Here is a 25,177-nt window from a genome sequence, read left to right as displayed (position 1 = left end):
GAGAGGTCACTGATTTTATCACGAGTTGACACTCACAGAGACAGCAGAGGCAATACAAAAAACAAGATCTCCAGGTCTGAATTGACTATTTGGCACTTTTTCCTCCTTCCTCTGCTGTGTGACAATCCTGATCCATTGGAAATAGGTTCTCAGGTCTTTGCTTGTCTGGTCTGATCTCACTCAGTCTTACCTACTACTACACCAACTGCATATGCATTGGGTCAGACACCTATTTTCTTTCCTAGTGCTCTGAAACACACCCTTTCCCAAACCACTAAGTCTTCCCCTTGTTATATTCCTTGGTTTACTCCTTCTGGATACTTGGACAGATCTACAGAGGGTATTGGGAACATGTGCTGTCTCTCTGGTTCTTCAATCCCTTCATAAAGACTTCTGCATTTTAATTAAAAGTTCAGTTAGAGGCTGCCATCCACAGTTTTCATTGCAGCAGACATATAGAGAGAAACTTCACTTCCTGTTTGAGGTTTGCTTTTTCTATTGCTTTCCTCAGTGAGAATCAGATCAGCCTTTAATGCTCAGCATATACAAGATAACTGCTACAAATAAGTTTTGGATTTGTCTATAGCCTTCAGCCGATTTTGTACCAAGAAGGTGAAGAGCAAATAAGTAAAAAAATGTTGAGTTCTGTGACTAGGCTGCTATTTAGAAATGTATGTGGGTTTTGAAGGCAATGCTAAAATTGTCATTGACATTTTAGTACAAAAAGTGCTGAATTGAAGCTTGCATAAATCCCTACAAATTTTCAATTGAAATAATTGAAACCGATGCGCTCAAAATTCTATTTGCAATTAAAAGCTAAAGAATACATGTTTTTATTTGTAATACATATTGATGCACACAATGACAAATTTTGCTTTGAAAATTATTTACCCCAAAATGCAAGCTAAAAACATTATTTTTTCAAAGAAATTGTAATAAATCTGAATCAAATGCCAAAGAGAGAGAAATACTCCTAGGGCAAACATGACTAAGAAATGGCCAGGAGAGCTCCCAAGACATTTTGTGTCCAAATTACTATGATCTTAGAACTGTATTAATGAGAATTATTCAACGAATACAAAAGCTAGATAAAAAGATCCAGCTTAAGACTAGCTCGTTAGGCCCCTCAAGACTACAGAGTCATTGGGGCCAAAAGCCAATTTGAGTCTATCTAAAGTCAGGAATTGGAAATAATTAATGTCAAAGAAAGTGGATGGTGAGACAGGGTCCTCCAACTGGCTCAACCTCACTGCTGTACTTGAGAAAAGTAGTACCATGTCAAGAACAAAAAAAGATTCTGGGTCATGTGAATAAGGTCTATGACAATTCAGTTTGTATAGGGTACACTGACAATGCCTACAAACTGCTTGGGGTCTGGCTATGTCATAAAGCCACCTTGACATCAACTTCCAGCCAAATTTACTTTAACCAGCCAGTTCATTCTTCTATAAACTATTATTTTCCTAACACATCCTTTCATTCACATTATGCCTTTGAGTTCATCCTATTGAGAGCCAGAGCATTCATAGACATAGCTCCAACGGTAGGCTAATGATCTGTCCTGCACTCAAACTTTTCCACATAGGATTTATAATATATCTGACTCACAACCTTCTATTGCTCTGAGTTACGTGAGCCAGTGAAAGGCCCATTCCATGAGGTATGTGGGAAGACTTCTTCCAAAATGCAAACCTTGGCACTAGTTCATGCAATGCAACTGTTTTCTAACAATAGTGATGCAGATCTGCATACTTAACAACAGCCAGCTTTTGCACACCTCTCACACTGAGCTAACTCGGATTTCCTAGGAGAGGCAGAGGGGCCATTCCCAGGCTAACAAGTCACAGCACAGAGGCAAGCATGACAGTCCATATCCTGCCCCCTCCAGCACAATGCCTTAGCTGGAGGGTCACTGTAAGCTGGTAGAAACCAGAACCACTGCCACAGGTCCCACATGGGTGGCTCAGGTGCTCCTGCCAAAATCCCCATGGGAGCACAGGCCTTACCACTCAGCTTCCTACCACTTTTTTTCCTACTGGGGTAGGAATTCTCAATGGATGTCTGCACCCACCACCTGTGAATTGATACACCATAAGAAACTTAAAACAGGACAGCTGACCAGATCTTTTTGCTCAGTTCTGAACTCCTGTGGCATAAGGATCGTATCAGCATATCTTCAGAGAACTCTACAGAGCAATGCCACTTTCTAGTGTTTATCTAGTGTTACGTAGCTGAAAAGATCCAGCATAACCTCCAGAGTGCTCTTCCTACTTTGTGACAAAAGAAATACAGATGAAAAATTCGGCTTTCTTACACCTGTTTTCTTCTTCTTTTCTCTCTTTTTTTTAAATATTAGCTTATATGCAAGTATTTTTGTTTGCAGCCATGACTGCTACTTTTCTAACCCCAGTTAAACCTCTGTTACCAGGGTCATACAGATGCAAGTGAGGGAAGAAAATGGTACAAAGTCTGTGGCTGCTATGCCTCAGCTAAAGTAATCAAATACTTCAGCAATCAATGGTCACCTGCCTTTCCAGGGTCATGGACACCATGGGGTTATATCAGGATGATTCTCTTTGCTGCCTCTCCAATCACCGTACTTTCCTCAAGACATGAGGCAAAAGAAAAAAAAAAAAAAAAAGGTAAGGTGAAACACTGTGCAGGCAATTAGGAAAACACTGAGCTGATCCAGGCTGGTATGAAGGAGGCAGCCTATGCCATGTTATTTGAGGTTACGTGAGTATTTCACATTACGTAACTGCTGGGTAAAATGCATAAAGAGATACAAGCAGAAAGGAGGCAAAGACCCCACCTCCCAGGTGAGATCCCCAACCATTAGGTTGGCACAGGCACTCACTTTTCTCAGCAAATCTGTAGCTTTTCTCTGAAAAACTGAACAGATTCAGTAGGACAATTTGCATGACTCCAACCTGTACTCTTATAATTGAATTCCTCCTGTAGATGAAAAACCGTTCCATTCTGACATGGGGAAGCTCCTGATGTAGAGGAGGGAACCGAATCCACACCCCAAGGGAAGGCTCTAACTGCATGATTATGCTGTAAAGGGTGGGTAAAAATGAGGGTACCTCCTAAGAGAGGCAAAAGCGCATGATGGATCAGACATACCATGGGGTTTCAGGCACAAGATTTTTTGGATGAGCTCTGCTTGGGGCTGTATGAGTGCCTCTGTGCAGTAATCTAGGGATAGGGAGCAAGCCACAGGCAGCTGAGTGAGAGCAGGTGGCTTGTGACCCAAGCAAAAGAGATGGAATAAAGGCAGTGAAAATGTTTCACAGTTTTCAAGCTAAAAGAAAACATTACCTCATGCTGCAGTTCCTGGGAGCAACACAGTGACCTTACTAATGTAACAAGACACCATAGCAGGAAAAGACAATTTACATGTCTGAAACCATGCTGGCCACAGCTGCTATTCATAAGCTGGGATTCATCTGAAGAGCAACTCCACCAGGTGACCTTTCGTTAGATGCTAAGAGTCACGTAACACCACCTGGTCAGTCAGCAGCGCCAGACAGGCTGAGCCAGCTCCTTTCCGGCAGTGTGGGTATGAGGCAGCAGTGGCAGGCTTGGGACTGGAGGATGCAGAGTGGAGGGGCCTTAGTAGAACGACAGAATCATAAAGGTTGGAAATCTAAGATCATCCAGTCCAACCACCCACCTACCACCAATACTGCTCACTAAACCATAACCTTCAGTGCCACAGCTACACGTTTCTTGGACACCTCCGGGGTCAGTGATTCCGCCACCTCCCTGGGCAGCCTGTTCCAATGCCTGACCACTATTTCTGAGAAGAGATTTTTCCTAATATCCAACCTGAACCTCCGCTGTCACAACCTGAGGCCATTCCCTCTAGTCTTATTACCAGTTACACAGGAAAAGAGGCAGACCCCAACCTCACAACAACCTCCTTTCAGGTAGTTGTAGAGAGCAATAAGGTCTGCCCTGAGCTATCTCCTCTCCAGACTGAACAATCCCAGCTCCCTCAGATGCTCCTCATAAGATCTGTGCTACAGATCCCCCACAGATTCATTGCCTTTCTCTGGACACGCGCCAGGGCTTCTACGTCTTTCTTGTGGTGAGAGTCCCAGAACTGAACAGAGTACTCAAGGTGCAGCCTTACCAGTGCTGAGTACAGAGGGATGATCACCTCCCTGCTCCTGCTGGCTGCACTATTTCTGACAGGATGCCATTGGCCTTCTTGGTCACCTAGGCACACTGCTGGCTCATGCTTAGCTGAGCATTGACCAACACCTCCAGATCCTTTTCTTCCGTGTAGCTCTTCAGCCACTCTACCCCAAGCCTGTAGCATTGCATGGAGTTGTGGGCAAAGTGCAGAACCCAGCACTTGGTCTTGTTGAATTTCATCCCACTGGCCTCAGCCCAGTGATCCAGCCTGTCCAGGTCCTTCTGAAGGGCCTTCCAACCCTCAGGCAGATGAACACTTCCTCCCAGCTTGGTGTCATCTGCAAACTTAGTGAGGTTGCGCTCATTCCCCTCATCCAATAAAAGATATTAAATAGGACAGGCCTCACTAATGACCCTTAGGGAACACCACTCACGGCCAGTCGCCAGTTGGATTTAACTCCGTTCACTGCCACTCTCTGGGCCCAGTCCTCCAGACAGTTCTTTACCCAGTAGCAATGGTTTTGAGTGGTTGGGGCCTGGCCCTTGAAAGCTGCAACACATCAGCAACTTTCTCAAGCTTCAGGGTCAGCCTGGAACTGCTTGACAGGGTTACTCTAAAACTCTCTCTGCCAAATTTTAAATGGAAGAGGCTGCCACTGAATTGCATGGGGACCCAACCTCAGAGCTCTGCTTTCAGGAGCTCCTCATCTGTGGATCCCGAAGCATCAAGGGCAAAGCTGTGTGCACAGTGCTACTGTAGATCAAAACTGATCTCAAATAAAAGCAGAACTGTGGGTGCCTGGTAACAGAGCTCGTTTAGGTTCAGCCAGACTTTCTTCAATACGTCAAATGTCTTCAGTGACCACAGCTTTGAAAAGAGATTTTTCAATTCATAGTTAAGTTTTAAATCATTCTTTGATTACATTGTAGGACCTTTCTTGAAAGTTTCTAAAGGAAAAAAAGAGGAAGTGAAAGAGGAAAAATCGCAGGATAATTTTGCCTGAAAGCATGAAATATATTTTTATGATGATTACAGCTTAGCTGTCAGTGAGGTGCTTCAGAAAATGTTGTCTATAGTCCTGATGTAAACAGAGCTATAGCAGGATGAATATACATTCACTATTTATGAAATGCATGGAGTGCTAAAGAAGTGCAGTCAACTGCCTGAACATAGAATCATAGAACCATAGAATAACTTAGGTGGAAGGGACCATAAAGATCTAGTTCCAGCCCCCTGCCATGGGCAGGGCTGCTCCCCACCAGCTCAGGCTGCCCAGAGCCTGTCCTACCTGGCCTTCAATATCTGCAGGGATGGGGCATCTACAGCTTATTTGGGCAGCCTGTGCCAGCACATCACCACACTCTGAGTGAAAAATTTTCCACTCACATCTAACCTAAATCTCCCCTCTTTTAGTTTAAAGCCATTCTCCCATGGCCGATAATGACCATGTATAAAGTTGGTCTCTTTCCTGCTTGTAAGCTCCCCTCAAGTACTGGAAGGCTGCAATGAGGTCTGCCCAGAGCCTTCTCCTCTCCAAGCAGAACAAGCCCAACTCCCTCAACCTTTCTTCACAGGCGAGGTGCTCCAGCCCTCTGATCAACTTAGTGACCCTCCTCTGGACCTGCTCCGTAGGACTAAGATCTGCCCTCATTCACACCACAATAACTACAATTATGTCAGGAAACTTAAAAAGCTCACAGAGAGGATTTGAGCATAACGATGCCTGCAGCCTGTCCCTCTTTAGGCAGCAGTATACAGCACGTTTGGTGGTAAAAGCAGTCATTGCCTCAGAGTAACCTTAGAATTAAACAATAAAAAGATTACATGTTCTTAAATGGACTACTGTCCAGTAGTCAAAGTAAATACCCGCCTTGCTAACTGTTGTTGACTTTATTTTGTTTTCTGCCAAGACAGACAAATCTGTGTGATGCACTTAAAATCAAACAACGAAAATCAAATAATCTTTAGTGTTTCACATATCAAGAAAATAAAGAGGTCACTTTAGAGCAATCAGTGTAAAGCCAATGATTTTTTAAAATGAAAAGCCAATTTTACACAATTCACCGGTAAATAAGATCTTGCAGACTCTCTATTTATATTTTTAAAGATAACAATTATTTCTGAAATCTACTTCCTCGGGAAAAAGACCCCATAGAGATTCTGAAAGATTAAAGCACCTTGGCTGATTAAATCATTCTGGGAACAATTCAGTGCGAAGACCCATGTAATTCTTTTTCAAAAGCATTTGTATAATTGTAGACTGACAGGAGATTAAACATCTCAAAGTTTCCAGTAACTACAGACTTGAGATATACAGACATCCACAAGAACATTAGAAAACCACCAACCAGGAATGATCAGACTGAAGGTTCAAAAAACCTTCAGTTACTGTCAAGATCAACACCACACAGTGCCAATAGAATACAGGAGTATGTCAAATGTAACTGAAAACTCCTCAGGACCCCTATAAGAACCGAAGGTGTGCAACCTACCAGCCCTTCCTACCAGGAAATTCTCTTCTCAGAGGGCAATGAGGCACTGGTACATGCTGCCCACAGAAGCTGTGGGTGCCCTATCCCTGGAGGCACTTGAATGGGGCCACGCTGGATGGGGCTTTGGGCAGCCTCATCTGCTGGGCAGCAGCCCTGTATAATCCTGTGATTCTATAATTCTATGATTTTCAACAAATATGTATAATTTAATTTTTTACTGCGATGTTCTGGTGTGTTTCAGGAAACCTCTGCTCTAATGTTAAATGCTGGCAGATGCCCTGCACGAAGTGCTTGCTCATGGAATCACAACCAAATTTTTGTTGTCACTGTGATTTGCTGTGCCAACTGCACCATGGACAGTTTCACCTTTAACTTCATTTGTAGTCAGATCAATGCCAGCTCTCCTGTCTCTTCTCAGCCCATTCTCTGTGCAGGTATCTGATCTGTACCGTACAGAGCCTGCAAAAGAATTGTGGATAAACAGGAACCTTTAGTACCTCCACAAAGCTTTATCGCTTAGCACCACAAATTCGCATGACTGGTTGGAAGAACAGGTTGATGAACATTGCCCAAAGAGCTGCATTAGCAAATGGGAGGTGATCTGGGCCTTGGTGACCTACCATGATTTCAGCTCTGCACCCTTCTTCAAAGACAACTTTTCCTTAAGCAGGGGGATAAGTACTTCCTCTCTGTTCTATTCAACATTTTGGCTTGGATGCTCTGGCACAAATAAGCAAGGCCTCAGGAAAGGGGGAGGTTCTCTGAAAATACACCCTCTACATGGAACCAGCTCATTTCATGACTAATTTATTCCTCACTTGTAAGAACTCATAACAAGGACTAATATCCTTATAAGAGTTAGGAGCTGGTGTTAAAAATGACGGGGAAACCCTTAACAGTATAAGCCACAGTAATTATATGGGTTCTGTTAAGCATGCCTCATGCATTAGCTTGTCATGAGTATTATTGACAGGCAGTGAACCTGCATAAACAGATCAGGAAATGTTGTCCACTGAAGTTTTAAAATTGCACATCTGGAGTTCTCCTAAGTCCATAAAGAGACAACCATCAAAGGATCTTTCCTGAAATTTGATGATATGATAAACTGTTGGCAAATCTGCAGAATTTGTAGAAACCATTACTGAATGACATGGGTGCTGGATGCAGATATACTGGGTACAGCGGATATGCAGAGATACCTGTGGGTGCCTGACAGTAGGTTCCTACTGGAGGCGTTTTGATGCCAGAAGGTAGATGCTTGGTTGCCATTCAGTAACCAAGCTGAGGCTCCCAGTGCAAGCAGAGCAGAGCTAAGGGCCATCCCAATCTCACCCCAGGAGTGGCTTCTAAAGTTATGTGTTGGCATAAGTTAGATGCTTATCCTCTGGCCTAGTACTTTTACTATTCTTTTTATGATCTATATTGTTTCCACACAGATCAGGACTTTCTTGTAAGAATTATACAAACACAGAATAAAAACACTATTCCCAAGGAGGTCATAATCTAAGCAAAAGACAAGGTGAAAAGCACCCATCTAGAGGAGGGCAGGGAAACAAGGAGGCAGTGCTGCCAGCATGCCAACTAGTGGTCTGACAGACCAACAGGTTGACGGAAGTCAAGTTCATCACCAGCGCTGAAAGCATCAGTCTCCATCCGGTCAGAGCTGGAGCACAAGATACCAGATGACAGACAGGTGAGGAGTAACCTGCGAAACTACTTGAAAGTGGAAAAAAAGAGCAGTTTATCTTTGGTTCTGCAAACGGTGTAGGAGAAGTCAGTGCGGCAGGGTCACAGTATAAATAAGTTACCTTTGCCACAACAGTAGGAATAGATCTAGCAGGACCAGAAAGTAGCAACAGTGGCAGAAGAGCTAGAAAAGGAACCCATGGGTGTTTTGTTCAGAGGATGGATAGGAAAGGTGGTATCTTAGTGGCAGTTACCCAGAAGCCAAGAGAGAACATTTTAAGAAGAGGAGCACCACTAATTGTGGCAGTGACTGCCAACAGTGACCAATGGTGAGGATGGGGTATTGCTTTGGAGACTTGATGTGGCTGAAGATATTGGGAAGAAGTGTCACTTGAATGAAGCAAATGTAAATACAACTTGTAGGAAGAAGCCAGCACTTGTGCAGGCTTAGAAGCAAGAGAGAAAGGAATGTGGCATGACCATAACTTAAGCAAGCTTGTGTTGGGAAACAAAACAGCAAGAAAGAACAAAAGTTAAGGGAAGAAATGAGAGATGGGGATTACCAGGAGGTACAATAGGATGGAGTCAGAAGAAACACAGGACAGCTCTGTAAGTGACACCTTAGTGGAAAGCATGAACGTCTGTTTCCAGAGCATATCTCAGACAGATTCTGTTCCAAACAGTTACTGCTGTAAATAAAATAGTGCAGACTGAATTCGCATGCATGTACTTACACAAATATTTGTGAGCGCTCTGATCAAAGTTATTAGGCGATAATGTTCAGCCTTGGAAGCTGGCCTTGGACAGCATTTATTAAGGTGTTCCACTACTACTGCTATTGCTAAAGATCAGTACACCAAACTGCACTGCCAACCAGCCTTGACCCTTTGTGCAGAGGACTACCAGTAAAATAATATATTTGGAGCCTGCCAAATAAAACACATGCGACTATCAGCAGTGCTGTGCAACCATTATTATAATCTCTGTATTGCCAAAATTATGCTGGGCAACAAGAAGTAGCTAAAGAAATACAGAATTTTCTCTGCTTGCTATGCTTATCCATGGGGATAATTATTATATTTTTAGGCAGGTGCTTTTCGTAAGTTAATAGCTTCAAGTTTCTAATTTCAGCATAATAATTTCAGCAGTGAACGTATGGTGACATACAAAAAGGAAAGGGAAAAACTGGGTGCCATGTATATACAGGTTGAAATAATTGATGTTAGCAGCATTAACAAGGGCTTTGATTTGTTTGCCCATATACAGGTATCTACAGCCATTGCAAATGCCCTGAGGTATCCCATGTAATCTCTAGGCTCACTTCATAAAGATATCTGGGTCCTGTAAGTCAAGTGTCAAATCTGTCAACATCCTAGTGTCTTAAAGACCTCACGACTTCAGACTTCTGGCTGTGGGGTGGCAGCCCAACCAAGCCTAAACCTTCACTAACATGGTAGCTGGAAATGCATAGAGATAGATAACTGCATTTAAGCTTCCTGATTTTTGAACTGAATGCTATTCTCAGTGTTGAGGACTGCCAAAAAACAACAGTCTTTGAGTTCAGTTTTGGTCATTGATTTTTGAAACAAAGTTAGACGAACAACAGATAAACAATTGTAAAGCAATAATCCTGCACTGGAGGCTATTGTTCACAGTCACCCTCTGAAAGGGAATCCTGGAGATAAAGTATTCTTGGTTTATGCATCATATTAGGCAATTTGTGAAAAAGCCGAGGCAGTCAAGGCTACACAGATCTGGTAAAATATTTCAAACAATGGTTTCTGTAGAAAAATGCAACATCTGAAATACTATGTGTGATTTAACGTAATGAATCACAGGGGATGGAATTAAAAATTATTTTCTTTCACTTTGTTCAAAGTGAAACAATTCTGGTTTTGTTCCCATTTGAAAAGCTCTTTCATTTCAAAATTACTGCAAATTAAAGGATTAAAGATGAAAAACACCATTGTTTCACTTGATCTATGTGGGCTGTTGTGATGTTTTAGTTTGCTGGACATTCTCATGTATTTTGCTCTGTGGAATGACAACTGTCCATCTCCTTCTGAAATGAATTATTTCCATAGCTTCACAGTAACTACAACTTCTGCTTTTCTGTTTTAACCACAGAACCGTTAACTTTCTCCTACTGTGGGTCATATATTGAAATCTACCTAAACTCATAGAGCATTTTCTACTGAAAACATTTACCAACCACTTTGAAGTTCTCCAGCAGTAGAAGTTCCCCAAAATACAAGGAAGTGGCCTGCTTCTAATCTCATCAGCATCAGTAGGAATTTAAACTAAAGCTTCTCAATGAAAGAATTCAATCCATAAGTCTTTTGAAATTCTCCCTTGTAATCACTATTACAAGGGCAGAAAGGGGTGTTGTTACTATTAACTGGAAATCATACGAGGGATACATATCAAGACAGATTCCAAGGACAATTGTGTACCTACCACTCTACACACAAATTTGGACTCGTCAAACCATTCATGTTTGCTGACATTAAATTTTGGCGCTCAGAGTCATACAATAATAGAATCATTTAGGTTGGAAAAGACCGTCAAGATCATCAAGTCCAACCACAGTCTCATGATTGTGGTAGGTTTCCTATTCAAATCAGGCAGTGAGATGCTCACTGCACAAACCCTTGAAAGTCAATAGAAAGTGCTTTAAACAGTGCAGAGCTGCAACATTATTATTTTAAAATGCAATGGGAAAAAATACAATTGCTAATCAAAAAGCAAAGCCAATAACTGACATTTCATAACACTACTACTTGGTTTTATTTGCTGCTTATTCTGATAAGCTTCCATGTATTTATGCTTGGTGATACAGATGTTTCTTATCAACATGAGAATTTCATTAATTGCTCTGTATAAAACAAGCAAATACAGAACAATCCCTATTCATACAAGAAAAAAGAAAAACAATTTGCGAGGCTCACTGGTGAAAGACTATCCACCTCCATCATTAATTTTCACTCCCAAAACACAGGAAGAAGTAACATCAATCATATCCTTCAAAGGGAGGAAATTTAAAGAACTCTGAAGACAACTGGAAAGTTCTTCTGCATAAGAACTACATTTTACCCAGAATGACAATCTTCTCAGACTGAAAATTGACTCTTATTTTAAAAAAATAAAGTTCTAATTTGAGGGTGCAAAGTTGTTTTAGCTTTTGGTCTCTTTCCCTTTCTCAGCACTACTTACCATCATTTGTAAAACAAGTTGTACCAAGTCCACATTCTAAGAGTTTTCCCTCATGGCAATGGTTCCAATTGATCCCCCGACCTCCATCTTTTCATTTGACATGTACATCACACCTATGGTTTATGCCTGTGCTGCTGTGCATTACCCGATCTGTTGGTCCCTTACTAAGTCTGGAGAGTAGGCTTAAAGTAGTAGGCTGGAAAGTAAGTCTGGAGAGTAGGCTGAAAGAACTCTAGGGTACAAATGAATGACAGGAGCTTTTGACCCGAGTCATTCCATAATTCACCCCTCTTTTTTTTTATCCCAGTCTTGGTATTGCTAGCAAGAAAGGAAGAGCTTCACACAACAGATTCAGCGCTCATAGGAAGAGGTTCAGAAGCAGTCACATTTTGCTGCTAGATAGGTTTTTTTGTGGTTTTGGGCTTAAAAATGAGAATGAACCCCTTTTGACTTCTGTGGCAATCCAGACTGATTGCTCTGCTTTGGAAAATAGAGAAGAAAAGAAAAAAAAATTTAAAAAGGAGAATCACAAAGGAGAAATTCTCCCACAGCTAGGTTGCAATATCTGCAGGTTGTGGCATGACATGAGTTGACAGATCAGCTGCAGTAAAATCTCAAATCCCATTACTGAGATGACAATGCCAAAGTGCATTCGCTTAGGTTGAAGGTGAGAATTATCCACTTAGTCAAAGATGGTGAGGAAAAACAGAAGTCCTCAACATCGTTCTAGGATGCAAAAGTTGGAAAAGCAATGAGAAAAGAGAAATTCATAATAAGTAGGGACAGTAGGGACCAGCCACCACCCTCTCTCATGCTAAACAAGGTCTTTTGTTGTTATTACATAATTAGAATGACTAAAGTCAGAAAGCCCCTCAGGGTCCCTCTGATCCAAACCCCGCTCCAGCAGGACAGCCAGAGCAAGGGCTTAGGCCCATATCCAGGCAGCTGCTGAAGATCTCCAAGGAGGAGATTCTACAGCCTCTTGGCAGCCTGTACAGGTGCTCTGTCACCTGCACAGCACAGAAGTGCTCCTGGTGTTCAGAGGGAACCTCCTGTGCTCCTCTTTATGCCCGCTGCCTCTTGTCCTGGTACAGAGCACCACTGAAATGAGGCTGGATCCATCCTCTCTGCACCTCCCCTTCAGGTATTTACAGACATTGATGAGATCCCTACGATCCTCCTCTTCTTCAGTCCCAGCTCAGCGCCAGCCTCCCCTCATAGAAGTGTTCCAGTGCCTTCATTCTCTCATGGCCCTCTGTTGGACACTCTTCATTATGACCATGTCACTCTTGTTTTCAGGGGACCAGAACTGGACACAGTGCTTCAGGTGCAGCCTCACCAATGCTGAACAGAGCATCCACTTACTGCATCCGCTGGTATTCACAGCCAACTTCACTCTGCTTTCCCTTTATTTTGGTTCACTAAATAAGAGATGAGGCTCATACTTCCAATGCAATTCCTGCTTTTTACCTCTCCCTTCAGATTAAAAAGACTTCATTCTGGACAAGAGAAGGGTTGAGAACCTCTCAGAGGTCAATATCTTCTGAGTAATAGCAACAGAGATGCAACACAGAAGAGATTTGAGATGTTTAAGTTGAAAAACTTACCTTATCAAAAAGGGAGAAAATCAAAATGCATTAACGGCACTTGTAACAAAATGACAATCTTCCACTATTGAGTTGAGGATGAGTTGTTTCTCTTCCTTCAACTTTAAAATATGTCTTCTCAATGACTTCTTAAATATGCGCCTCAAAAAATGGCTCTCAGAAAGAAGGCAAATCCTTGGGATACAAAGTTTTCCAAAGAAAAGAACGTAAATTTTAGTTAGAAAAGATGCTGCCACATGATCAGCCTAATTAGCCACCCAAGCAAAGCATTAGTCAGGTTAGTACTCATTACTCAAGTAGAATCAGTAGCTGCAAAATGGATAAGGTACAATATACTAAATGAGACCCTGAGAGCGCAGAATGAAAATATGTCGTCAGGAGACTCCCTCAGTTACTGGGACAGATGCTGAAATAGGCAAGAATACAAGGAACATGCTTGACAATTATGAAAGGACAACCATATAGCATGGCAAGAGTAGGCTGCAAGCCCACTGAGTGCTATGAGGCCTGGAGTAAGAAGGCAGCATCCTTTATCATCACATCTGTTGGAGTTTTTCTAGCAGAAATATCTGCTACAGATCATGATCCATTCCTGAGACTGACAGCATAAAAAGGAAAGAGAAATCTCCCCCCGTTTATCTGCTATGATCAGCTCACACAGTGCTTCTCTACCTAACTGCCCAACGTAAAGACAAATGAGAAAGTAAAACTCAGCTCTTCCCTGGTGTTAATAGCTGCTTCTCAATTGCTTAACTGCCACATTCAAGTGGCCTTCAAATCTCCAAAACATTCTGACTTCTTAAAGGTCTCATATTTCCCTCTCAGTAGGAATTGCATGTTACAAACAGAATCTCTTTATTTTTCCCCACTGACAAGAGAAAGACAAATAATACCATGTCCTGAACAAACCATGCTGTATTTGATTCTTGATGAATAGTCTGACTCCTTAGACCAGTAGCTTTGGCATCCCCTGGTTGTTTATTGTCTGCAAAACCCTAACCCACACTATTTTTTCCTACCTAATAGTAGAATTACAGACTTTTTTCATCCTGTCTTGCAGACATTAAAATTCCCTTATAACTGTAGATAAGCTCTCTATAACAACAATAAAACTATTACAACAGAATTTCAAATTCTTCTGAATATATGACAAAAACTACTTATTATTGACATTGTTACTGGAAGGGAGTCAAATTTGTTCCTCTAGGCGCAGACTTAAGTCTATTATCAATATGTAGTCTTCTCTACAATAAAGCTGTACTATTGCTGTACCAATACTTAACAAACCATTCTGTGCTCGTACAGGCACAGCAGCACTATCTCAGCTTGCAAATGGTACTATTCTAAGAATGATCATGAAGTGAAGGGCATGTTTGTTGGTGGCCTTGGCAATGAGTGAAGGCTATTTGGTAATCGCTAACTCCAGGTCACCTCTACCTTCTCTGCTTGCGCAGCAGATTGGGTAATAAAACCTATAAAGACAACTAAGGCAAACAGACCTTGCCAGGTTGGCGCGTTCTAACTTCTATGTGATCAGCTAAACTGCCGTTTCAAAAGAGAAAGAAATGAGAGAACAAGTATTTATCTGACATATGTTTTCTCTCCACCAGAACTAGAGATTGCGTACATCTGTGCATCAACCTGGAGATCCATGGAAACAACAATTTTATTGCAGCATCACTCAATTCTGTTCAGGCCCTAAGAGTGAGAACTAGAGAAACCAATAATGTACCCATTAAACTGCAATCAGCCTAGAAGACTGCAACTAAGCAGTCAGTATTTTTAGGAATCACAGGCAGAGACATAATGCCAATCATGAAAAAATTTAGGAGCTACACATCAAAATTATTTCCACATGTTTAGAGGCAGGCCAATGGTCTTTAGTACACTGCTCAGAGCACAGAATTACATGTAGACATTAAGCACTGCAAGATCGACTTAAAGGGCTTTTCTCTATATATGGATGTTTAGCTGAGTAAATAGCAAGTAAGAACTGCTCCATGGAAGAGGTCATTGCAGGTTACGGGAATAACATGAAGAACTCAAGTTCTTCCAAAGTTCTACCTAATTTTCTCACATTTACTTCCTGACAATGAAACCTACTCTACACCTTTATCATACATGCAACCTAAGTTTTATTACTTTACTGGGACTGTAGGATCCTACAAAATCAGAGCTGTCCTCCAAAGGCTGAGATCTGCAACGACGACGATACAAAAAGCACTGCTTACACATACTGAGTCCTTTGGTGGACAAAGTCCATGAATGGTCAGATTGAAATGTGAAATATCAAAACAACAAAGAACGGAGGGAGGTAGGGAGGGAAGACTCAACAAATGGCCAACAAGCTGCATGTTGTACTATACAAAGAACGGCTAGTTTCCCTTTTAGTGGTTGAAAAGATAAACCTGAAATACACCTGTAGCACTCAGTGATACAGCTGAGCCTTCCCAGTATTAACATTTAAAGATAGGATTTGAGTTCATCCCCTTTCTCTGAGCAGACCCTTTTAAAGTCTAATTGTCTGATCTCTCTGGATGAAGCATTCAATCTCTTCACACAGACCAGGCTTATCTTCAGTGGTGACCACAGGTCTAAGACCTGTGGCTGTTACCAGGAAAGATTCCTTAGAAAACCAAATGAGTTACTGGATTGTAAGAGTAGGAACAAATCATTTAGTGACAAACATCTTAACATAACCATCTGACTATATCCACTTATGCTTGGTCTTCTGCTTTCAACAGTTCCTTTTAGACTAGGGGATGTGAGGACTGCTATGGAAAGTAGCACAGCTTCAGTAAAGACACGCAGCTTTAAAAGCTATACAAATAATTTTATAGTTACCAGAGTTGAGAGGATGCACATGTTCAAAACAAAAGACTCAATAAAAAAAAAGTGATACAAATGGAAACAAGGGCTCACAAGGATTGACATACTCATTTATAGACAATATATGGCAGTAAAATTCTGCATTCAAAGCCAAAATCACCAGATTTTAACAACCAGCCTGTTAACAGATCAAGCATTCAAACACAAGCACAAATAAATTCCATACCTGAGTTCTTCTCCATCAGTTGCAAACTTTCTCACAAAACTAGCACTTGCATTTGCACATTCAGGCAGAAATTTTTATCTGTGAAGTCTCAATTAAAATGGATTAACTGAGAGCAAAAGACTATGAGGATATTTATGTTCTGAACCTCTGATAAATCATGATCTAACTGAACTTGATTAGGATCAGTTGCAAGATAAACACAAGTGAATTACATTCACTGAAACATTTGGACAATACAAACTCTAAAATTCTGTGACTTTAATTGGTCCAAAACTCTGTAGACAGCTACTAACATGAAACATTAAAATCAAATTTGAAAGTCAGGAAATTTGCTTTATCCTCAAAGTGTACTTATCTGGCAATTTTGGAAGGTAGAGATAGTAAACAGTTGTTTTTCCTTCTTTCTTTCCTTCTTTTTTTAATTATTTACTTTTTACTAGAATCATAGAATAGCTTGGGTTGGTGGGGATCTCAAAGATCATCCAATCCCCTGCCATAGGCAGGGCTGCCCCCCACCAGCTCAGCTCTCCGGGGCCCCATCCAACGTGGACTTGAATGCCCCCAGAGATGGGGCACCCACAGCTTCTCTGGACAGCTGTACCAGTGCCTCACTGCCCTCTGAGTAAAGAACTTTTTCCTAACATCCAAGTTAAGTTTTCCCTCTTTCAATTTAAAGCCATTTCCCCTTGTCTTACTGCTACCAGATCAAAGGCCACAATGAGGTCTCCCCGGAGCCTTTCCCACACTGAAAAGTCCAGCTCTCTCAGCATGTCTTCTTAAGAGAGGTGCTCCAGCCCTCTGATCATCTTCATGGCCTCCTCTGGACTCGCTCCAACAGCTTCACATCCCTCCAGTACTGGGTGCCCCAGGCCTGGAAACAGTTCTCCAGCTGGGGGTCCTACAAGGGCAGAGTGGAGGGGGAACAATCTCCTCCCTCTCCCTGCTAGCCACCCCTCTTCTGATGCAGCCCAGGATACAGCTGGCCTTTTGGGCTGCAAGAACACACTGCTGCCCCATGTCCAGCTTTTCATAATGGAAATACTGAAGATGCACAGTGAGGTACTTAGCATTTTCTACCTTTAAGTATGAAACAGCCATCACAAATTATTAATTGCAAGCATGACCAGCCAAAAGCCAAGTAAACTGCTCTTCATATACTAAACCACTTCATTCTATCTTCTCTCAGTAGCAAAACCCATACATGCTGTGTTTAATTGAACAAATCTTAAAGAAAACCAGCATAACAATGAGAATCAAAATAGTAGTTGATTCTCATGGTGGATTCGTTGCAGTAGTTCATTCATTAAAGAACATGTTTTAATTTCACTTCAAAAATACCTGAGTTGATCTTCCATCTCTATGCAAGATTTGAATTTTCACTATGCTTTTTTCCTACTAGAGTCCTGTAATACTTCCCTACCGCCCCATGAATGAATGCCCACTGTAAATCAGCTCAGCTCTCTCTTTTCTACCTGATGAGCTACCTGTTTTGAGCTTCAAGGTCATTTCTTCAGCCCTTATATCATTTCCACTTATTTAGTTCCCCTAGTTCCAAAGCTCTTCAGCAGGACAAGCACCATTGGAAGTATTGAGTTCGCTACTAACATATGGATAAAAATAATCTCCCAGCCATGAAGAAAACTCAGTGAACATCAAAGGAGTACAAACAGTTCTGCTGAATTTTTTTCCTGCTGTCATCCAACTCCTTTTCGGGGTCTGTGCTTTCCAGACCTTTCATACCTCAACATTTAGCCGCATTAAGGATACAGTTTGATCCGACTGCTATAATTCATTAAGTGTTCAACACAACTGCTGCCTACTGACATTTATTATTGCATTAATCACTGGGTTTTTGAAGTTTACCTTCAAACAGTTGATGATCAGCTGGACAGTACCAATCCTAGTTTTAGGCTTTTCAAGAACCCACTCCAAGTATATATATATCACAGAAACAACACAAGCTTACTGCTCCCTGTGTGACATCAATTCAGTATGTATTATTCTATATTCTTGCCACTCACTCCCTCGTCAGCCCATCGTACTGCACATGCTTTGGCTGAGGCCTGACAGGCTTGAACAGCACGAGCAAAGGGAAGGAGCAGTCTGTTCCTCCTGCAGGACAACACCATTTAAAGATTGTAGGAGCTTTCCCTTAGTGCAAGCAACTAAGCAGGGAGCTGCTAACCGCACCTCCGAGCACTTACAAGCTCTTACTTGGTTCATTTAATATTGAGAGATTTGCATTAGGAGTGAGAACAATACGAGTTGTTAGTATACACAACAAGTGCATTCAGTAGTCAGATTAAGGCAGAGTGTTTACAAACTTCTCAAAATGCTGCTGAAAAAAATCCAAACCAACAAGCCTGATTATGTTTACCCAGAATAAATGATTACAAAAATGGGAGCGGTCTCCAAAAAAAGCACAAGCTTTCAAGCCCAGATTTTCAACAGAAAACATTTACTTTCGGATTGTTTGGGTCTTGTGTGATAAAGGATTTCTGTAAAAGGCAAGCAGAGGTTAAGCCTGAGCCTTTCATCAGCTGCCTAAAAGAGTGATAGCATTACCACTTGTATTTCACAGAAGCTAAGAGGAACTTCCAAGCAGCTCAACAGCCTTGCTCTGTGAGAGATCTTCTACCAGTTCCATTTTCATACTCCCTTCTTCCTTGTAGCCAATCTTAGCTACACGTTCACGTAGATCTTTATTCCAAGAACAGCTCTGTGCCTTGTGTTAGCTTCAAGAGTGAGAATTTAACATTAATAAAAACGTATGACAAACACAATTATGAGAGAGAGAAAAGGTTCTACAGGTTTTCAAGTACTTAGAAGCAGTGAAATATTTTAATTCATGCACTGATACATATTCCTAATGCTTGACGAAAACTCAACTACTGGAGCTCCTAAATACTATCAGCTGCTACTGAACATTAGCATTTACCAGCTATGTGAAATAAATATTGTCATAATATGAGCTGTTTTTTGGCATAGTAAAAGGAAAAAAATATTCGGTTAAACACTGTGTTTAATTTCAGTCTTCAGAAATAATAAGCAATGCAACTGCACCTACATTCCGAGCTGAAATAAGCCCAAAGCACAGACTGCCAACGGTCTGCTTCACAATACTGACTCTGACCTCACATTTATAGATAGAATATAAAGATATAAAAGACATGCACGGTACGTGTCCATCCCTTTCCACTTAGGCCTAAATATTTTTTATATATGGCACACAAAACAATCATCACTTCATCACAACATAAACTGGGAAGAACAAAAACTGCCTCCGGTCTTTTAGCGTAAAAGTTTATTTACTTAGCACATTAAATGCATTATGGTTAAATCATGCAAACAGATTACAAAAACAAATGACTTCAAATACAACTGCACATTTAAAATTGACTCAAACTTCTACTTTGAGATTAGAAGTTAAGATTAATCTAATCTACCAACCGAAGCTAAAGCTATGCATAAATAAACGTGTTGGTATTTTCAAGATAAAATAATCAGTGAAAACGGTATTTTTTAATACATATATCTGTACAAAGAATACAGGCCATTTACTCTCCTTCAGAGTCTGATCCATTCATTCGATATAAAGCCACAAATATTACAAATCTGCATACTATTAAAGCACAGCAGCCAGTCTGCCCACAATGTAACATTCCTACTTGCAGTGTAGGACCACGTTATTTGAAAAAAAATATATGATTTCAAAGATTAAGAGGTTTAATTATACAGTCTCCAATGGAAGTGTATAATGGCAAGTTGCACAAGTAAATCTCCACTGAATATTACAAAAGGTCATTAGCCAAAATTCCAAGTATAAAGAGCTGACTTCCAGGTCAAAAATACACAATCAGTTAACATGTCTACTTTTGTGCATGCACATGACTGAATAAACAATTTTTGTGTCTGTGCACCTTAGTAGTTTTATGTGTGAAGATTCACACAGCTGCACAAGGTTCAAGTTCAAAGGAACCACAGACCTACCCTCACAAAGTCTACGTCACAGCAGTTCTTCAGATGACAGTGGTCTTTCTCATTTCCCTAACTTCAGAAGAAAAGAAATTCATACTTAATTTACACCACAAGTAGAACAACCAGAATACAGATGAGAACACTATTAAAGTCTGCAAGAGCTGAGCTTTGCATCACCTGATACTGATTCCCTCAAAACAACAATATAAGGATATTTACATAAGAGTTAGAATATAAATAATTATACTACACCATGAAACACTAGAAACAGAATATACAAAACTTATAATACAGCATTAATTATCCGTCAACCTATCAAACAGGATACCTTAATGTTAATAATACAGCTTGGAAGGTAAACATAACCTACAGGCTAAGTTTTCACATGGCTGTTTGTCAGTGCAGCATAAAACATTTCCATAGTGCAAATCTTACCAACTGTACGAAATACACTGCCCCCTCCAGAAAAATGCTCCTCCCCTCCCCCCATAAAACACTGAAGAGTCACTGTGATAGCTCACATCTCATACATGCCATTGTTTGAAATATACTAACACAGGGAAGCTCAATTTTAACACTGAAAAGGGGGTTAAACAATGCTGAGAAATCAAACCCAGATATGCTATAGCTGGAAGACACGAAACCTAAAAATCTGATCTATGGAAGTGGAAGAGTAAAGACATCAATCCTTCTTTTTTTTCATCTACTGAAAACATTGTATAACAATACACCACATACTCCATTCTGTAACAACAGCTCAAAGATTACTTTAATTGCTGAAGAATCACAGTGTTAAGTATATCTGCTTCTCGTAGTGTCAGGCTTTCATCTGTTAGCTCTTTATTTGGAAAGGTCGTCACAAGAACAAAATCAGTTGTTGCAAATGCTGGACGGGACTGGATAATGAAATCTCGAATATCTTTAATCCTGTGGAAGGGATATGGACATGAAAGCTGTGTATGTTTCCATTCCAACCTGAATCTCTGAAGACAAAGAACACAATCTTCTAACAGACTGAAAAACTGTTTAATATGTCCTAATGGTTTTACTTTTCGATTTCATCCATACTGCTGATGGGTTGCAGCCTCGAAATGTTTTCCTTCTTGTGGACAAAACCTGAAGAATTAATTTTAATGCTGCTTGTTTTCTCAAATAAGAGAAATAAAAATATTAACATAGAAGCGTACTGTAAACTGATACTTAAAATAGTAAGTCAAGTAATTTCAATTCCAGTTGCCAAAAAAATCCCTATTAATTAGTAAATACCAAAAAGGTAAGAATATTAATGGAAGGAAAAATGACATATGGTAATGAGAAAGCAGAGGGGAATTATTAATGCACCACAACAGCAAGTAGGTTTCCCCTACTTTCACTTAGTATTGAACTAGCAAACAACAGTTCATAGAACAGATACAGCATAGCAAAAATAATTTAGCTTTATAAGATGTGGATGAAAGTAAGATTTTTACAGTAATAAAACTGAGAATAACATCTTTGAAGGTCTATTGAACTAAGAAGTAGGTAGATTTACCGTAACCAAGTAAGCAGGGACTTTAGCTTTCTATCTTTAAGGCTTATGGTGCAATGAAGTCATTTTGATCATGTGTCAGCAAAAATAACTAAAGGAACACTAGTAACTATTAAATAAGCTTCTGTCAACACAGCCATTCTCACAGATATTACTGGGAATTTACCACTTCTACCCTTCAATGCAGAGAACATAAAATATCGTGACTACAGAGCCTCTCTAGCAGCCATACTGTTAAGTAATTTCTCCGACTGGTGCTGGGAAGGAAGAGCCTGGGCTGGTACTATCAAGTCTACTGAAGTAAAAGACATTGTTGCTGCAACCTCTCGTCTATTGGCATCTCAGCTAAAATTACCTTCTTGTAGTCTATGTATTTTGTCAGGTGAAGAAAGCTGCACATTGGCTCTGCCCTTATTCTGAGACAGAAATGGAAGAAAAAAAAAGAGAAGAGGTGAACTCTCAAAGCCATATAACAGCTTTGTAAAGAAACTGAGTCCACACTAAGATACTAAGATCACCTTCAAGGCAGGATTCAAGCCAAGTTTCAGCTGGGCTCTAACACAACGCTGCAGATTTTGGAGTGGGCTAACTTGAGCCTTGCTTGCTGTCAAGTGTGGGTAGAGCCTCTACCCAAATCTCTGCCTTCTGCTCAAAGTTCTCTCAGCCACGTAGAACAGCAAGTGCAAAGCATAACTTCACAGAACTTTGCTCTAAAACCATCTCTTAGACAAATAAATGAGGTTGGCCAACACCATTTGTGATAATGCCCCAACAATGTCAATAAAAGTGATGGCAAGCTCCAAACAGCCTACTAAGTTGACTGGAGCAGATGGTCACCAAGAAAGGAGGAAAAGACAGAGGCATTTAACGCCTCAATATTTAATAGCAATTATAGATTTTGGGGTGCCTGGACCCCATTGTTGGAGGACCCTGACTGTAGTCAATAGTCAATTGACTACAGACTGTAGTCTGTAGTCAATGGAACTGTAATGGAACGACTGTATTAGCTCAACGTTCCTAAGTTCACAGAGCTAAGCAGGATTCATTCCAGAGCGCTGAAGGAATGAGCAGATGTTACAGCTGGACTTCTTTCAAAATTTTAAGAGAGGTCATGGAAGCTGGGAGAAGCCCCTGCTGAATGGAAACCAGCCAGTGTTACATCTGTCTACAAAAAGGGCACAAGAGAGGACCCGAGAAACTACAACCTATCGATCTCAGTCCCCTGAAGAGTTATGGAGAAGCTTGTCCTATGGGATATAGAAAGGCACTTAAACAACAAAAATATTATCAGGGATAGTCACGACCAGTTCATGAAGGGAAGCCAGTGGATGTAATCTTTCTGGATTTCACTAAAACCTTCAATACTGTCCCTCATGGCATCCTTCTGGACAAGCTGTCCAATTCTGAGATAAACAGTTTCATGCCATTCTGGGTGATGAACTGGTTTGATGGTAGCATGCACAGGGTTGTAGTGAATGGAGCTACACCTAGCTGGCTGACGGTCACCAGCGGTGTTCCCTAGGGCTCAGTTCTACAGCCTGCTCAACATTTTAATTAATGATCTAGCTGCAGGACTGGAGTGCATCCTCAGCAAGTTTGCTGATGATGCTAAACTGAGAAGGATGAGAGGCCTTGCAGAGAGATTGGAGCACTGAGCAATTAGAGGCTGCTGGCCCTTTTCCCCCAGTAACCGTTGACAGGACCTGTAGGAACAGCACAAAGCTGTGCCAGGGGAGATTCAAACCTGTCATAAGGAAAAATTTCTTCACTGTGAAGGTCATCATACACTGGAACAGGCTTATTAAAGAGGTGGTTGATGACCCACGTCTCTCAGCATTCCAGATGCTTTTGGATAATGCCCTCAACATGTTTAACTTTTGGGTAGCTCCAAAAGAGGTCAGGCAGTCCAACTATATGATCTTTGAAGGTCCCTTCCTACTGAACTATTCTATTCTAATGAATATAAACACCAAATTTCACACGCTGCCCATGCCTAGAAGACAACCATCCATTGTTTGTCAGCACTAGCCCAGCCATACACCAGACTGAAATGAGTATGGTGTGACCATATACCCTTCTGACTACAGGAATCAGTCTACACTTACAAACCACATCTTATTCAGTCATAGCTTAGGCAGCTTCAAGTACAGTGAAATAGAAAGCTGGAGCTCCAGATTACAGGAGCAACCCTGACTATACTGTGGAATACATTATACTCCATAATGCCTTAAAACAAAGTGCCTTCACAGAGTCATCCAAGTCAGCCACTGGCTTCTCCCATGATGAGCTCAGGGCTGAGATGACTACACTGAAAGGTCATCCAGACATCAGTTTCCCCAGGAATAGTAAGGGGATCTCATACCTAAACAGACACTCATTATGGCTGGTACTGAGTCTTTACAAATCACAGGACATCACAAGTCAGGAAAGTTCGTGACTCCGCAATTACCAAATATCCTGTATTTTCAATTAGAGTTTTGCTCTGATGGTCAATTTATCAATACATCTCTGTCTATGAAAACAATGCAGATCTGTGATATTCTGGTGGAACTTCATTCCCCCTTTTTGGTGCCTTGCTGATATTCATTTGATGATAAAGCACAAACTTACCAAAATAGTTATTGTTACCTGTATTGAATCACGGACAGATTGATGAAGAATTAATTATTGATGTAGAATTAATTTACCTGTGTGTTTGATTAAATCTTTGTATTAATCGGCTTCCATCAGCTAATCTGATTTGAATTTTAGTTGCTGGAACGGAATCATCAATGAGAACAGGTGCATTAAGAATGGATTTGTCCTCCTCCTCTGGAGATGAAGGCGTGCTGACTATTTCAGGTGTAAGACTAGACAAGTAGGAAAAAAAAACAAAACAAGATAAATAATACTTATATAGTTTCTTTTCAAAGACTGTAAAATTCTACATCTATTTTTCCTGTAACTGTAGATCCTTACATTTACCTGATATTAAATAGGTAATCTGGTACAAACTGGAATATCTGAACTGAAATATTATGCATACAGAACATGAAATGACAGCCTTTGATACTAAGATTCACATATCAGAACTCATGGACTGGATTTAAAAATAATAATCACACACCATTATATTGTACTAACTGTCCCAAACTACTTTAGAAATTGCTGTCACGAGCACTGTTTTATGATTCTGGGTATGCTCCACCTTTTTAGAACACAAGTGCTATCAGCAAGTAATTGGCAATACCACACAGAAAGCTTTGTTCTGCACAGTATACAAGTAAGACAAATCTGACTAGAGATAGCTATATAAGCAGTGAAAGAAAGAAACCAAATAGTTAAGATTAAACAAGCTACCAAAGCAAAAAAAATTCTACAACAGGTGTGCACATTCTTCTATGTAGAACCTCCCTCTTCCCCGCCTGTTTTTGTTTTCTATTTCTTTAAGGAGCCCAAATAAGCACTCAGGTGAAGATGCTACTGTATACAATT

At 40.7% G+C, this 25,177-nt stretch overlaps 1 protein-coding gene across 8 annotated transcripts in view; it reads right to left on the bottom strand.

The window, feature by feature from the left end:
- Window positions 1–25,177, bottom strand: part of UBXN2B (UBX domain protein 2B) — a 52,711-nt gene that overhangs the window by 16,130 nt on the left and 11,404 nt on the right. For 3 of the 8 annotated variants that reach the window (NM_001031023.2, NM_001396703.1, XM_046925498.1), the window contains 2 exons: window positions 24,391–24,552; window positions 19,485–21,102 (listed from right to left, as the gene is read on the bottom strand). In NM_001031023.2, coding sequence (NP_001026194.2) covers window positions 20,940–21,102; window positions 24,391–24,552 — 325 coding nt within the window. In that variant the 3' untranslated portion in view covers window positions 19,485–20,939. The other 5 variants (XM_046925491.1, XM_046925477.1, NM_001396702.1 and 2 more) reach the window with 4 other exon arrangements.

The sequence above is a fragment of the Gallus gallus genome, chromosome 2 (genome assembly GCF_016699485.2).
Source record: "Gallus gallus isolate bGalGal1 chromosome 2, bGalGal1.mat.broiler.GRCg7b, whole genome shotgun sequence".
NCBI lineage: Eukaryota > Metazoa > Chordata > Aves > Galliformes > Phasianidae > Gallus > Gallus gallus.
Note: the sequence above shows the minus strand (reverse complement) of the source record. Positions and strands in the feature narration are given on the sequence as shown.